General features: G+C 42.9%; 1 protein-coding gene across 5 annotated transcripts in view; it reads left to right on the top strand.

The window, feature by feature from the left end:
* The window catches only part of DOCK11 (dedicator of cytokinesis 11), a 189428-nt gene that overhangs the window by 52304 nt on the left and 120108 nt on the right, over window positions 1-17016 (top strand). For all 5 annotated transcript variants that reach the window (XM_021932583.2, XM_021932581.2, XM_021932582.2 and 2 more), the window contains one exon: window positions 14374-14508. In XM_021932583.2, the coding sequence (XP_021788275.1) occupies window positions 14374-14508 (135 nt within the window). The remainder of the gene's footprint in view (window positions 1-14373; window positions 14509-17016) is intronic.

Below are 17016 nucleotides of genomic sequence, written 5' to 3'. Positions count from 1 at the left end.
AGGTAGGCTGTAGTCAGAGCCTATGCTCTTAACCAGTATACTGTCAGTGCTCACCAGCTGAATGAGACTCAAGGCTTTATTACAATGTATTTCCTACCAGAGTTATCAGGTTCAGAAATGTACGTGTGAAGGTTACATTTCTGTGTGGATTATCAGAAAATGGTTGTATAGTTTTTGACTGCATTCCCCTTCCCAAACATTCTCAAAATATTCAAATAGGGCCGGGCAGGGGGCTCACACCTGTAATCCCAGCACTTTGAGAGGCCAAGGCAGGAGGATCACTGGAGCCCAGGAATTCGAGGCTGCAGTGAGCTATGATCGCGCCACTGCACTCCAGCCTGGGCAACAGAATAAGATACTGTCTCTAAATTAAATAAATAAATGCATGAATGAATGAATGGTTTTACCCACATTTAAGCCTTAGCCCCACATTAAGTAAATGTGTGAAAATCTGGATTCATAAGATAAGATGTTAGGAAATTAATATCTTTACAGAATAGTTCGCCAGAGATTCCTTTCGTTTAATACCTTTCAACTTTAATTTGCCTTACAAATAACTTCTAATTTTATAGGAGTCCATATAAGGCAAAAAGCACATGCTTTACATTTTCTCTCATAATTTGTGAAATACACATTGATTGATGGATGTGATAGGAGGAATTGATGGCCTCTCAAAGATGTCCATGTCTTCATCCTTGGAACAGTCAGTGGTCCCCTACATGGCAAAGAGGAATTAAAATCACTAATCGACAGGAGGGAGGGTATCCTCAATTATGTGGGTGGGCCCAGTGCAATTTCAAGAACCCCGTAAGTGGAAGAGGGAGGCAGAAAAGGACAGTCAGGGAAAGAGATGTGAGAACAGAAGGAGGGCCAGAGAGAGATGCTGCGTTGCTGGCTTTGAGGATACAGAAAGAAGTCACAGGCCGAGAAATGCAGGCAGCTTCTAGAAGCCGGAAAAGGCAAGAAAATGGATGCATGCATCCAGAAAGGAACATAGCCCCGCTGACACCTTGATTTTAGCCCCGTGAGACCCATGTCAGACTTCTAACCTGCGAAACTATAAGATAATAAATTTATGCTATTTTAAGCCATCAAATTTGTGGTAATTTATTACAACAGCAATAGGAAACTAACACAAACTAGGCAAAGGTTGATTGTTCAGCTTGTGGGTTTCATCTCCCTGAGCTTGGGAACTCTAGCACTAACAGTGGCCAGGCAGGAGCCATACATTCATAGAGTGTGGTGAGTCCAAGGCAACCTGGTGACCACATAGCCCACAGCTGAAGGGGACAGCTGCCACTTGTCTCCAGCTAATTGTTGTTTTGCTGTAGCTGAGCTAGACTCTTTGCTTTGCCTCTTTTTATCCTCAGCTGCTCATATTCTGGCTGTGTGTGTGTGTGTGTGTGTGTGTGTTTGTGTGAGAGAGAGAGAGATCATTAACATATAAAAACATTTATTATTATTATTATTATTATTATTTTTGAGATGTCTCCTGGCTCTGTTGCACCAGGATGGAGTGCAGAGGTGCAATCTCAGCTCACTGCAACCTCCACCTCCCGGGTTTAAGCCACTCTCCTGCCTCAGCCTCCTGTGTAGCTGGGATTACAGGCGCACGCCACCATGCCTGGCTAATTTTTGTATTTTTATTAGAGACGGGGTCTCACCATGTTGGCCAGGCTCGTCTCGAACTCCTGATCTCAAGTGATCCATCCGCCTCGGCCTCCCAAAGTACTGGGATTACAGGTGTGAGCCACTGTGCTTGGCCTATTTCTTTCTTTTTAAAACCTCTACCAAACAGTAGGCAAAGGAAGGGAAAGAGGAATAAACCAAGTTAATTGATTATAGGAAGCTATACAACTTTTGTCTTTATTTTTATCATTTATTTATTTGGTTTTGAGACAGAGTCTCACTGTGTCGCCCAGGCTGGAGTGCAGTGGCGTGATCACGGCTCACTGCGGTCTCAAACTCCCAGGCTCAAGTCCTCCCACTTCAGCCTCCCAAGTAGCTGGGACCACAGGCACATAGCACCATGCCCAGCTAATTTTGTTTGTTTTTTTGTTTGTTTGTTTTTGGTAGAGATGGGGTCTCCCTATGTTGTGCAGGCTGGTCTCAAACTCTTGGACTCAAGTGATCCTCCCACCTTGTCCTCCCAAAATTCTGGGATTACAGGCATCAGCCACCATGCCTGGCTACTGCACAGCTTAAAAAAAATTAATAGGAAATACTTTGAAATGCAAAGGCCATATTGAGGTTTGGGAACTGTTTCTGGTTATGAGTTTCATTTATCCCCACTCTTTTCCATTATAGATTATGAATCTCCATTTTGGATTTCTGGGAGCTAAATATATATCCTTTACTCTTCTGATTTCATCTCCTGAGCCATAGCAGTAGTGTTGTATTTCAGAATTTGTCACAGCTAGAATGGGAATCAGAGGAAGGTTCAGCTACAACCTTCTGAGGCGTTTTGCCAATATTACTTTTTCCTATAATAATTGTATTTTGGGCCAGGCGTAGTGGCTCATGCCTGTAATCCCAGCACTTTGGGAGGCCAATGCAGGAGGATCACTTGAACCCAGGAGTTTAAGACCAGCCTAGGCAACATAGCGAGACCCTGTCTCTACAAAAACAAACAAAATTAGCCATGTGAAGTGGTGCTCCCCTGTAGTCCCAGGTACTTGGGACATTGAAGTGGGAGGGAGGATCACTTCAGCCTGGGAGGTCGAGGCTGTAGTGAGCAAGATTGCACCACTGCACTCCAGCCTGGGTGACAGAGTGACACCTTACCTCAAAAAAACAAAAAAAAAACCAAAAACATGTTTTAACTGTTATTTAGTTCAACGTTATTGAAATTAATTGGAACTGCAGTGTTGACACATCATTTTTTCATGTTCTCTTTCTGTATCAATACAGGGCATGTGAGTGTACAGGGCAGAGGATTGAAAAGGGGGAGCAGTTATATAGTTTCCAGGCTAGAACTTGAAGTGAGGGCCAAAGCACAAGTCCAGGCCTATGAAACAAGGCACACTGGGAGAGTCTGGTTTGTACCTTTCAGTGCTCTGTTACAGGGTGGGGGATCGTATACGTTTTTCCTGCGTCAAGTCTGGATTGTTTCAGGCATAGGAGGCTAAAGCTAAAGATGGGGTGAGCAGCTGACCCAGCTCTTGGATAATTGGAAAAGGCGGAGGCAGAAGAACTGAGACAAAGGGTTGACAGAGTTTGAGACACTCTGAAAGGAAAGTTTCTATGTATTTTTTTCTACTATGGTAATGTTTGAAGTGAAGAATACTAATGAAGCTCATAAGCAAATGGGAAGATGACTCAGGTGTGCTATTATCTGAGTCATTTCCCCAATCCTGGAGGCAGGTTTATCCTTAGAGCATCTGGAGTTCCCTGCCCGCTAGGAACTCCAGCCCACACTGGTAAGAAGCATTGGTAGATTTAGCAACTAGCACCTCAGGGCCAGAGCTTGCAGAGTTGAGATAAAAGAATCTTTTCTTTTTGGAAAATCCAAGCTTTGATAGCCTCTGCACACTCACAGCAGACTAACTGGGAAGCAGCAGCAGATCTGGTTGTTAATCATGACTCAGTGGCAAATAACAGCCTCCATAAGCCAAGCTTCTTCCCTGTGTTTTATCTGAGCTTATTTGATGCCCTGTGGCTTGACACTGGCCTGCAGATCCCTCTGGAATTGCTAGGGAATAAAAGCAAGGCATCTTGATGCCTTTTAGAGAGAGGTGTACGTTTAAGGGTCTTTATTCATTAAGAAATTTCTAAATTTTAAAAATTATGTGCAGGGCGGGAAAGTTCTTCACGCCTCGCAACCCGGCACCTGGCCGGGTGCGGCGGAGACGGCTGGCATCGGGAGTCTAAAACCAGCCTGGGCAACATAGCAAGACCCTGTGTCTTCAAAAATAAAAATTAACTGGCTGCAGGACGATGTTCAGACACGTGCCGAGCAGCTGAGGAGTGACTTGCCGGTCGAGGTCTGGCGCCGCAGAGCTGTGATTGCACACTGTGCCCAGCCTCTGAGTGACAGAGCAATACTCAATCTTGCACATAATCAGTTCTTTGAGTTTGAAATTGGCGCACAATCTCGTCCTGATTTCTGCAAATGAGATTCCGAGTTAGTTTTCCGGACACTGACCATGGAAGAAAGAATCCTGGCCCCAGTGTCACAGCCTGGTTGACCAAACCGGCCTCTGCAACATGAAAGAAGCATGAGGCTTGCACCCCAGGTCCAGCCACCTGAGGCTTATGGAGATCACCGAGCCCCATGAGGGAGGCCAGGTGATTGGATGACGTTACCGCACAATTGCCTTGAAGCATGGTTTGACACTGCATTCCCAAAAAGAGGAGGAGGAGACCGAATAGCATGAGGAGGAATAATGCAGGCGCAAACAAACTAAAAGAGTATTAGAAGAGACTCAGCAAAGTGCAGTTGATAAAAGGGAATTAGAAGATTCCAACTTTATAAGATCTTTTGAGAAAGGCAACCACATGGTTTTAATGCAACCTAAATAATATAGCCAAAGTAATTTGTATATGGGTTGCTTTAGAAAGTTCAACCTTCCTAGCTAGCTTGCCAGTTTTGCAAGAACATTCAAGTCGATGGTTCTTGCAATGACTTGCAATGCATTCAAGTCGATGGGCTCTAGGTAAAAGACGGGCTGGTAGAGGAACTAGGCTGAATTCTTCGTATTGGAAGATTATAAGACCCCATATTTATGGAATAAAAATTTATATTTTCCCCAATATATAGCTTTCCACCTCCTCTGGTCAGTTGTTAAGATATAATCTACACCACCTTCTGAAATGGGCATATTTTCCCAGAAGTGCTTGCTGAGTATAACCTCATTGTTGGCTGAGAAACTTGCCCTGAGGAGCCTGGGCTACAGGAAAGTTGCGAATAATGTGCATCACTCCACGAGTCACAGTGCTCCGTGCCCAAGCACTTCCTCTCACTGAAGAGGATGCTGGTATCATGCAGTTCTTGCAAAAGCTCCGTTGCGCTGGGTGTGGTGGCATGTGCCTGTAATCCCAGCTACTCAAGAGGCTGAGTCAGGAGGATCACATGAGCCCAGGAGTTTGAATTGAGCCCAGGAGTTTGAACCTGCAGTGAGCTGTGATTGTGCCACTGCACTCCAGCCTGGGCACAAAGCGAGACCTCATCCCTTTAAAAACAAAACAAAACAAAACGAAACAAACAAACAAACAAAACCAACGCTTTGTTGGTTGTTTGGGTGCAGTGAACATTTAGCACTTATAATTTGCTCTGTTCTTTGTATTCAGGTTAAAACAGGACAAGCCTTATCATAGCGGTTAATTTCTTCAATTTGTGGTTTCTAGTTAATGAGGATGTACCTTGTTGCCACTCTTCAATTCCTGGAAAAGTATTAGAGAGAAGTTTTAAGATGTCGTAGAGAATGCATGATCCTTTAGATAGAAACCGCAATCCTAACAGACCCCTATTCATTTATATCCTCTCTTTCCCAAGTAGCTGCTAGAGACATCTGCTTTATTCAACTTCTTTTCATATCAACGAAGGAATTTAATGTGGGCTTAGATAGCTGTGATATTGGACATAGCCTTCCCCTGGTATTTAGAACTATTTTTTCCTAAGAGATATAATGATATATGGAGGAATTTAATCTTCAGGGTGGTTTTTGCATTTTTGAAAAATTGCTGCAGATTCTTGGCCAACTCCTGGGACACCCACCTTTATGCATCTTTTTGGCTCAATTTGGTCACATTCCTCTAGCTCTCTCCTCCCCATTCTCAGCAATTAAACGTTGAAGTGCCTTGATATGATATCGGGGTTGCAAGTTCAACTGGTTGATGTATGACTCACTTCTAGTGCCCTTTAAAATTTTTTTTGGCACAAAAGAGAGCCATTTGTTATATATCCAGAGTCCAAAAGTCCTTAACTCCTTAACTCTTCCAGGAGGGATTCTCCCTCCTCTGCAGTGGGAGAACATCAAATCAAAAGAGGATTTGACCTAAGAAAGCACATAAGATATTAAAATAATTGCTAGGAGGTCAAGGTCACTATGTGTATTAGAACGAAAGGAAGAGAAAATATTTTATTTTTCATATGTTAGTCCAACTGTATTCTCAAATCTACCAGACTGTCTCTTACAGCTAACAAATGGATTGCATTCCTTTATTATGCATAAGAGATTTTTTCACTGATTTGTTTTTTATGTTTTGTTTTCCCTCATTCATATTACTTCTCAAAAACCATTTATTAGGTGCTTCCTATGTGTCAGACACTATTGGGTATCAACCAATTCATGACCAAATAGGTAATTTCTTAATTTAATTTTTTCAGAGACAAGGTCTTACTATATTGCCCTGGCTAGAGTGCAGTGGCACAATCGTAGCTCCTTGCACCCTCCAACACCTGGGCTGAAGCGATTCTCCTCCTCAGGCTCCCAAGTACCTGGGACTACAGGTGCATTCCACCACGCCTGGCTATCAAATAGATATTGAATGCCTTGTTAATACAAGGTATTAGCATTTTGAAGGGTAGAGAGAAGTGTCAGATGTAGAGCTTAAAACCTTTTTGGGACGGTGGGCTGGGCACAGTGGCTCACACCTGTAATCCCAGCACTTTGGGAGGCCGAGGTGGGCTGATAACTTGAGGTCAAAAGTTCGAGACCAGCCTGGCCAACATAGTGAAACGCTGTCTCTACTAAAAATACAAAAATTAGCCAGGCGTGATGGCGTGCACCTGTAATATCAGCTACTCGGGAGGCTGAGGCACGAGAATCGCTTGAACCCGGGAGGCAGAGGTTGTGGTGAGCTGAGATCACACCGCTGCACTCCAACCTGGGCAACAAGTGAGACTCTGTCTCAAAAAAACCCAAAAAAACAAAAAAGCAAAAAACAAAAAAACAAAAAAACACCTTTTTGGGGAGGTGAGACACACACTAACAATAATTGTTTAAAGATGGTACAGTGACCAAGTGCTACATGAATCTAGATCATTGTGGCCTGGGGTCAGAGAAGGCTTCTTGAAGAAGGCGGGACCTTGAAGGAAGTGAATCAGAAAGAAGAAAAGTGAATGTGCCAGGTAATATGTATAAGGCAGAATGGTTAGGTGAAGCTGAGTAGTCATGGGAGATGAAGTTGGTTTGGTCCTTTGGTATCACCTTGTGCCTCCATTTCTCTTCTGTAACATGGAGGGCATAACAGTAATGACCACACAAATTGTTACTTAGGATTCAATGAAATAATACAAGGAAAGCACTTAACCAGAGACCATAATGCACAAAGCACCCCACAGATGTTAGCAATTGTTGTTATTTTATATTATTAGGGTTGTGGGAGGGCCTTGAATGCCAGTATCTGGCATGTGTGCCTTATTATGTGAGTAATTGAGAGTCATTGATTATTTGAGCAGTGTTATGCCGTGCTGAAATACATCTGATAAAATAATTTGTGTTTAATGAGAAAGGTGGATTGTAGACCCCTCCTACTAGACTTTGCTTTAAATCAAATAGTTGAAGAACTCTTCAGTGCCCAGATTTGGTAGAATTATTTAAGAAAAGCTATTTGATTTTTACTCAGTTTCTCAGTGGGTAGGACAGTGCCATATATTAAAACTTGGGCCCGGGTATGGTGGCTCATGCCTGTAATGCCAGCACTTTGGGAGGCCAAGCCAGAAGAATCACTTGAGGTCAGGAGTTCGAGACCAGACTGGGCAACATGGTGAAACCGTGTCTCCACCAAAAATACAAAAAGCTTAGCCAGGTATGGTGACACACACCTGTAGTCCCACCCACTTGAGAGACTGAGGTGGGAGGATCACTTGAACCCAGGAGGCTGAGGTTGCAGTGAGCTGAGATCGTGCTACTGCACTCCAGCCTGGGCGACAGAGTAAGACTTCATCTCGAAAGGAAAAAAACAAAACAAACAAACTTGATAGGACTGTAAATGACATGAGGGAGAGAGGTGAGTGATGTATCAGGTTACCAACGTAGTGGTAGGGGATCTTCAGCAGGATGAAGTTCCTGGCATTCTGGTATTATTACTGCAACTCACTTTTCTAAGTCCTGTGGTTTTTTTCCTCATTGTTTCTTTCATTTTTGTGCAGAACAGTTCTAAGACCCAGTGTGTCTCTGTCTCTCCTGCTTTCTCCTTTTCCTTGCTGGCTCTTCCATTGTGTTCTGTCTGAGACATTAGGCAAGTTCCCCCACATCATTTCTACATTGCTCCTGGCCTACCTACTCCGCCTCTAAACCTTTGAAGCATCCTTTCTAAGGGTTTCTAGTTCATGCAATTTAGCAGTAAATAATTACCCCTCTAGGTAACACACAATAGGTAAACACTCTTGGGATTTGTTGGATAGAATGATAAAAGATTTTCCTACTTTCTTTTCTTTTCTTTTTTTTTGGACACAAGATCTCGCTCTGTCACCCAGGCTGGAGTGCAGTGGCGCAATCTCTGCTCACTGCAGCCTCTGCCTCCTGGGTTCAAGCACTTCTCCAGCCTCAGCCTCTCAAGTAACTGGGATTACAGGTGCACACCACCACACCCGACTAAGTTTTGTACTTTTAGTAGAGACGGGGTTTCACCACGTTGGCCATGCTGGTCTCGAACTCCTGACCTCAGGTGATCCACCGGCATGGGCCTCCCAGAGTGCTGGGATTACAGACGTGAGCCGCCACCCCCAGCCGTTTTCCTACTTTGAGGATACTAAGTGCTCCAACTTTCCTTCCTTTGTTTAATCTTTGATGCAGCCGAATGACAAAAGGCCTCTGTTCCTGCTCCAGAAGGAGTTCAAAAAGGTTGTCATCTGGCCAGGCACAGTGGCTCACACCTGTAGTCCCAGCACTTTGGGAGACTGTGGGTAGATCACTTGAGGCCGGGAGTTCAAGAGCAGCCTGGCCAATATGGTGAAACCCCATCTCTACTAAAAATGCCAAAAATAGTCGGGTGTGGTGGTGAGATTAGCTAGGTGTGGTGGCATGCGCCTGTAATCCCAGCTACTTGGGAGGCTGAGGCAGGAGAATTGCTTGAATCTAGGAGGCGGAGGTTACAGTAAGCCGAGATCATACCACTGCACTATAGCCTGGGCAACAGAGCATGGCTCTGTCTCCAGAAAAAAAAAAAACAGTTTGTCATTCCAACAGCTTGGGACCTTCAGCAGACTTGGCAGGACCTGATCCTATAGAATCAAATCCTTTGGCTTGTTCTCTGTTTTATTCTTGTGGGTGGTCTGAATGGGCCACTCTTCACTGAGTAAGGTGGGGCATTTTCGGCTGTGTTCACCATCTAACAAAAATAATAAAGACAAGGAGGAGGAGGAAGAAGAGTATGGGCATTACAGAGAAACGCAATTGTGTTGGATGAAACCACTGGAGAATCTGCTGGGGAATCTGTGCTGGAAATGGGATTATTCATTCATTGTTTATTCATTTTGAAGCATTTTACTGAGTCCAGGCATTGTTACAGGTACTGGGGGGATAACAGCCGTAGATGAAACATGAAACTTCATGGGCTAGAAAGAGATGGCAAATAAAACGGATAGATGAATAACATATTTGTGTAGGGATCACTCCATGAAAAAGACATAACTGGGTGCTATGATGAGGGCAGGTGGTACAGAAGGCCTCCCAGAGGAGGGGAGATTCAAGCAAAGACCTGAAAGGAGTAAGAAAGTAAACTGTGTGGATAGTGAGGAAAGAGGATTCTAGGCTGAGGAAACAGGAAGTACAGAGACCTGAAGGAGCTCACTTGAGATATTTGAGTAACAGCAGATAAGCCAGTGTAGCTGGAGCAGAAAGATTAGAAATAGAGTCCAAGGAAGGCTGGGCAAGGTGGCTCATGCCTGTAATCCCAACACTTTGGGAGGCCAAGGCGGGTGGATCATGAGGTCAGGAGATTGAGACCATCCTGGCTAACATGGTGAAACCCCGTCTGTACTAAAAATACAAAAAAATTAGCCGGGCATGGTGACGGGCGCCTGTAGTCCCAGCTACTCAGGAGGCTGAGGCAGGAGAATGGCGTGAACCTGGGAGGTGGAGCTTGCAGTGAGCCGAGATCGCACCACTGCACACCAACCTGGACGACAGAGTGAGACTCTGTCTCAAAAAAGAAAAAAAAAGAAAGAAAGAAAGAAAGAAAAAGAAAGGAAATAAAATCCAACAAGTAATCTGAGGCCAGATCCTGTACAGTGTTCTGGGCTATGGTGAGGATTTTAGATCTTACTGTAAAGTAAGATGGGAAGCCATTGGAGGATTTGGGCAAGATTCTCTTTGTAGCCATTATCCTATTCTGATTTCAGTTCTATCAGTGACTTGCCTATGTGAACTTTTTTTTTTTTTTTGAGACGGGGCCTTGCTCTCTCGCCCAGGCTGGAGTACAGTGGTGTGATCTCGGCTCACTGCAGCCTCCACTTCCCGGGTTCAAGTAATTCTCTCACCTCAGCCTCCTGAGTAGCTGGGTTTACAGGGGTGTGCCACCATGCCTGGCTAATTTTTTGCTTTTTTAATAGAGACACGGTTTCACCATGTTGGCCAGGCTGGTCTCGAACTTCTGACCTCAGATGTTCCACCTGCCTCGGCTTCCCAAAGAGTTGGGATTACAGGCATGAACCACCGCTCCTGGCTGCCTGTGTGAACTTGAACGAGCTCTTGGTCCCTCAGTTTGCTCTTAGGTAAAATGTGGGTAATGATACTTATCCCCAAGAGGTATTAAAACAATTAGCTATTGGTTACAAAAGACTTGCAGCCTTCGAATGACAGGTATGGTATAGAATAATTACCATTATTCTGTATAGTCGTTATTTTAACACCTGTCTTCTTTTAGAAATGTAAAAAAAAATCTCTAAACTTATACCCTAAATAGCTGCATTGTAGAAATTTTTTAAATGTCCAGGAAGTTATGTTTCTGATTTCCCTTTGATTTCCATGTGAGAGATTTAGGATATTCCTTTCTTCTTTGCAAAAGAGATCTTAAAAGCTTCTCAGAAGTTGAAACCCAACATATATCATAAAATATTAGAATGAGAGGAGATCTTAGAATGTGTTGGGCAGAGTCTGATTTCTACATAGAGATGACTTTTAAAACTATTCCTTACTGTCCAAACTCTGTGTTTCCAGTGTATGAGAAATCACGTGGGGAGAGTAGCTTCCAGGCTAGGAAGGCTGCTGTGTTATTTGTTCAAGTTGAATGAAATTATTTGTAGATTGTGGAAAAATGTGATCTTACAGATCATCTGGTCTGATCTCATCATTTTACAAGCGAGTAAACTGAGAGAAGCAGAGTCTTGAGGACAATTTCACTGCTGGTTAGCAGGAGATACTGGCTGAGAATCAGTATCATAAGACTTTCAGGCATCTGCTCTTTCTGAGTGCTCTTTCAGGCATCATGTTCTCTCCCCAGATTCATAAGCTACCTACCCTTGTGTCACATTTAGATATAATTGCAATGTTACAGGAAGTGATTTGCTGTAATTTCATATCCCTATCTCCATTGTAATGATGTGCTTTGCTAATATTGGAAGTGGTGGCTGCCACAGAATTTCTGTGCTTGGTGAGGCAGCTGTACATGAAAAAAAAATTTCCCAGACTATAATTTGACTGTATGCCACAAATGTTTTGCTCTGTATTTTCTCTTCTGCCTCTCTCTTTGTTGCTGGCTGTTGACTCTGCAAGTGGATTCTATAGGCTGTCCCACTGAAGCAGCAGAATTTCGGTTTTAGATTTGAACAATTCAAATCTAAATTTTTTCATATTTTTTTCATGTTACTTTTGGCCTGAAAGATGTATTTTAATTTTGTTATAGGTAATTATTGTGATAACTTTAAAAAGCAATGTGTTACACAGAGTTAGTGCTCATTACATGTTTATTCATTTGAAATGACCTCAGCATGTAATTTTAAGCCTTGTATTCTCATGATTTTAATGATAGATGTGAACCATTGTCATGAAAATGAGCAAATAGGCCGGGCAGTGTGGCTCACGCCTGTAATCCTAGCACTTTGGGGAGCTGAGGCAGAAGGATCCCTTGAGTTCAGGAGTTTGAGACCAGTGTGGGCAACATAGGGAGACCCTGTCTCTAATAAAAATAAAAATAAAATAAGGAAATATACATATATCATCACCATTATGATTAACATTTTCCTTTAATATTAATCTAGATTTCTTCCAGCAAACTTAAATGTGGATTAATTGAATATGAGAATATATGCATATATTCTCACATATATGAGATATGTAAATATGTGAAAGATATAAATGTGCCCACACATTCTCTTTCTGTTCCTTTGCATACTAATACAATAACATTTAATTGACTGGAATTGCAAAACAAGGTGATGTTTTCTGCTTGAACTCTTTTTTTTTTTTTTTTTGCGACGGAGTCTCGCTCTGTCTCCCAGGCTGGAGTGCAGTGGGGCGATCTCAGCTCACTGCAAGCTCCGCCTCCCGGGTTCGTGCCATTCTCCTGCCTCAGTCTCCTTAGTAGCTGGGACTACAGGCGCCCACCACCGCGCCCAGCTAATTTTTTTGAAGTTTTTAATAGAGACAGGGTTTCACCGTGTTAACCAGGATGGTCTCGATCTCCTGACCTCGTGATCCACCTGCCTCGGCCTCCCAAAGTGCTGGGATTACAGGCGTGAGCCACCGCGCCCGGCCTGGACTTTTTTCTGTTGATAGCATATAGCCTACATGGCCCCTTCCTGAGCTAGAAACTGTAGCATTTATCAGTCTAACCTGTTAGGGTATTCCTTACACTGATATATATTTTTGTCATTCATTAAAAAATCAATGATATTTATACAAGTCAAAAATAACTATCAATGTTATTAATTTTTACTGTTTTTTTCTAAAAAGAAATGCCCCTTAAGGCTTTTATATATTTTGCTTGATCATACTACGGATAAATAAATTGATGTTTCAGGTACTTTGCCAGACATTAAGTTGTTGGCAAGAATGACCTTGCCAAATAATACTCTTTGCATAATTAAAGTTCTCAAAATGATTGGGGATCATATTGGATAATCAGATGGGTGATTAAAAGTGACAAGCTTAAAAATTTTTTTTTTTTTTTTTTTTTTTGAGACGGAGTCTCGCTCTGTCACCCAGGCTGGAGTGCAGTGGCCGGATCTCGGCTCACTGCAAGCTCCGCCTCCCGGGTTTACGCCATTCTCCTGCCTCAGCCTCCCAAGAGCTGGGACTACAGGCGCCCGCCACCTCGCCCCGCTAGTTTTTTGCATTTTTTAGTAGAGACGGGGTTTCACCGTGTTAGCCAGGATGGTCTCGATCTCCTGACCTCGTGATCTGCCCGTCTCGGCCTCCCAAAGTGCTGGGATTACAGGCGTGAGCCACTGCGCCCGGCCGACAAGCTTAAATTTTAAAGCCAGGTTCTTCAAATAAGACAAGATGCATAGGAATGCATTTCTTCAGTAATCACCAGGAGTCTATTTCCTAGCTGCTCTTCCCATCCCACCCTGAAGTGATTTCAGATCTATCATCCTGGGAAATTGCAACTTGAATAAGCTCTGCCTTTCACTGTGACAATTGCTTGACATAGCCTGCAGTTTGTGACTTACTGAAAGAAGCATCAATTCATCAGAGAGCTCCTAATCCCTTTTCTCACCTCTTTTATCAGGCTCTCAAAGTCTGTTTTTAGGGGAGAATAGAGGGACGGCATGAACTCATCAGGCAGTCCCCAACCTTTTCCCGTTCCTGTGGGCTTTGCTGTGAGTTGTAGCAACAGGCTTCTCCTTAACTCTTGTGAATCCCTAACTCCAAACAAACGGCATAGTTCCATTAGGACTGTTGATTTAAATGTCAGCACTTGGGGCGCTCAACAACTGGTAGGCAACTAATGAGTCTGTGCTTCTTGTGAGTGCCCTGTAAACTGGACTTTCAGAAGCAAGGACATTGGTACAGTGTAGATGAGTGCAGTAGGAAGTGTAGGTGAGATGGAAACATGTAATGTGGGTGTATATATAATATATATGTATATATATGTGTATATGTATGCTTTTTATATTTATTCTTGAATTCATGGTCCTAGAAACCAAATTAAAAGGATCTAATCATGGTTTGCAATTAAATGGGAAAAGAATGCTATAGTGAAAGGGTCAGGAGATTCAGATATCAAAATGCTTTATACATTTCAAAGTGTTAAATCTTAATTACTGTTCTCTAGGTATTTGATTAACTGAGGGTAAATCATGTGACTTTCATTCACTATCTTAAAAAAATGAAGATAATGATAATTCCTAACATCTTGTCAGGGTTGTCTGAAGATTGTCCAGGCACAATGCCTGGCAAGCCTTTGAGGTTTTTAGTTCAGAGAAACTATTCAAATGCAATGTATATGTAACAAATGTATCATTGCTGGGTTTTCCCCACGTAGGTATTCAAGAGACGATATTTTTACTTGACCCAACTTCCTGATGGTTCATATATTCTCAATTCCTATAAAGATGAGAAAAATTCAAAAGAATCGAAAGGTTGCATCTACTTGGACGCCTGCATTGATGTTGTTCAGGTAAGGCCATCGAGGTAATCCTTCTCTTTTTCTAAGAGGGTGACTGATAAACAATATTAAGAACCCCAGATGGCTGGGTATGGTGGCTCATGCCTGTAATCCCAGCACTTTGAGAGGCTGAGGCAGGAGGATCACTTGAACCTAGGAGTTCATCAGCCTGGGCAACAAAGAGACCCCGTCTCTGCAAAAAAATACAAAAAATTACCCAGACATGGTGGCATATTCCTGTGGTCCCAGCTACTCTGGAGGCTGAGGTGGGAGGATCACTTGAGTCTAGGAAGTTGAGGCTGCAGTGAGCTGTGATTGCACCACTGCACTCCAGCCTCGGTGACAGAGCAAGACCCTGTCTACAAAAAAGAAAAGAGAAAAAAAGAAAAAGTGACTGGGTGCAGTGGCTCATGCGTATAATCCCTGCACTTTGTGAGACTGAGGCGGGCAGATCACTTGAGGTCAGGAGTTCGAGACCAGCCTAGGCAACATGGTGAAACCCCGTCTCTACTAAAAATACAAAACTTAGCCGGGTGTGGTGGCACGCGCCTGTAATCCCAGCTACATGGGAGGCTGGGAGAATCGCTTGAACCCGGGAGGTGGAGGTTGCAGTGAGCCAAGATGGTGCCACTACACTTCAGCCTGGGTGATGGAGTGAGACCCTCACAAAAAAAAAAAAAAAAAAAAGGGGAAAGAAAATGAACCTCGGCATTTTTCTATCTTGATTGATGGCATCTCCATCCTCCAAAACATCCACACTAGAAAGCTCAGAATCCTTTTCAGTGCCCTGTTCTTGCTCAGTGCCAATATTTAAATGTTTATCAGGTTTCTTTGAGTCTGGCTCTAAAGTGCCTCTTAACCTCTTACCTCCTATTTTCATTGCCCTTTCTCCGGTTCTCCCTTTTATCATCACTGGCCTAAAGCTGCGCTTTTATGCCTCCTGATTTCTTGTCTTGCTCCAGTTCAACTTCCTAAGATATAGATTGGGTCAATCATTTGCCTTCTCCAAATCTTTTGGCTCTTGATTTATTGTCTTACAGAGTCAACTCTAAAGCTTTTGCCATGACATTGAAGGCCCATAGTGATTTGGCCTCACTGTACTTTCTAGCCTCATCCCTCCTGAACTCCCTTGTGTATTCTGTGCTCTGGTCACACCAGGCTAAGCATTCTAAGGCGTTTCACACATATATGGCTTGCCTTACATTTTTTCCCTCTTCTTGCTACATGTAATTTCTCCTTCTATTCCTGTTTGAACCTTATCTTTTATGACTCAGCTTAAAGACTACTTCTGCCATGAAAAGTTTGTGTTTCCTTCCTTACCCTCATGACTACCAAGTAGAATTAAGCTCCACCTCTCCTGTGCTAACCATTTTGCTTTTCCTTCTGTCATACAACTGAGTCACATTCTAATTTTGGTTTATTCTACACATTCCTTTTGGGATTACAGGGACCATCTCTTAACTCATTTCTGTTTCTTCTATAATAATTACCAGGGTTCCGCGCACAGTAGGGACTTAATGAATGTTTGTTGATATGAATTACTGAGGGGACTCAGACAAAAACAGGGTGGGAAGTAGAGGGCAGAGAGAGAATCTGAATGGGAAGTCAATTGACTGTGAAACAGAAGTCATTATTACAGAGCCAGGGTGGTGTGGTGGACTAGAAGGATGGGCTGATTAGGAGGAAAGCGATGTTAGTTCAGCACTCTCAGTTTACCTATATCTTCATCTTCAGAACTGTGAAGTGGGATTAGTAATATCTATATACTCCATCAAACAAGATTGTTGTGAGGATCAAATGAGAAAATACCTTTAGGGCATGATGCTGTGTGCCTGTAGTGCCAGCTACTCAGGAGCCTGTGGCAGGAGGATTGCTTGGGCCCAGGAGTTTGACACTGCAGTGAGATATGATCATGCCTGTGGAATAGCCACTGCACTCCAGCCTGGGTAGCACAGTGAGATCTCATCTCTAAAAGGATAAGTTAAAAAATTCTAATAAATGAGAAAACACTTTTTAAAAAGTACAAAGATCTATGTGAATAAAATGTGCTTATATGTATGATTATATATTATCTATTCATATATATGAATTCATATATATAAAGAAGACCTTTCATATCTTACTGGAAGAACAAGGCACACACAATTTCTGGATTGACCTTTCTTTGCAGTGCTTCCCTCATCTATTTATTTTTATTATCATTTGGAAAATTTTTTTCTTTCTTTTTTTTTTTTTTCGAGACAGAGTATCACTGTGTTGCCTAGGCTGGAGTGCAGTGGCTCAATCTCAGCTTGGTGTAACCTCCACCTCCTGGGTTCAGGCGATTCTCCTGCCTAGAGTAGGTGGGATTAGAGGCACTCGCCACCATGCCTGGCTAATTTTTGTATTTTTGGTAGAGATGTTGTATAACTTTCTCCTTAGTTCGGTTGAAACCGGTTCTTGTCACATAACCAGGAAAGATTAGGCTTATGGACACATAGAAGGGTGAGAAGTGGAATTTACTGGGTGAAAAGGAAAAAT

The sequence above is a fragment of the Papio anubis genome, chromosome X (assembly GCF_008728515.1).
Source record: "Papio anubis isolate 15944 chromosome X, Panubis1.0, whole genome shotgun sequence".
NCBI classification, from domain to species: domain Eukaryota; kingdom Metazoa; phylum Chordata; class Mammalia; order Primates; family Cercopithecidae; genus Papio; species Papio anubis.
The sequence above is the reverse complement of the archived record's forward strand: the minus strand, read 5'-3'. Positions and strand labels throughout refer to the sequence as shown.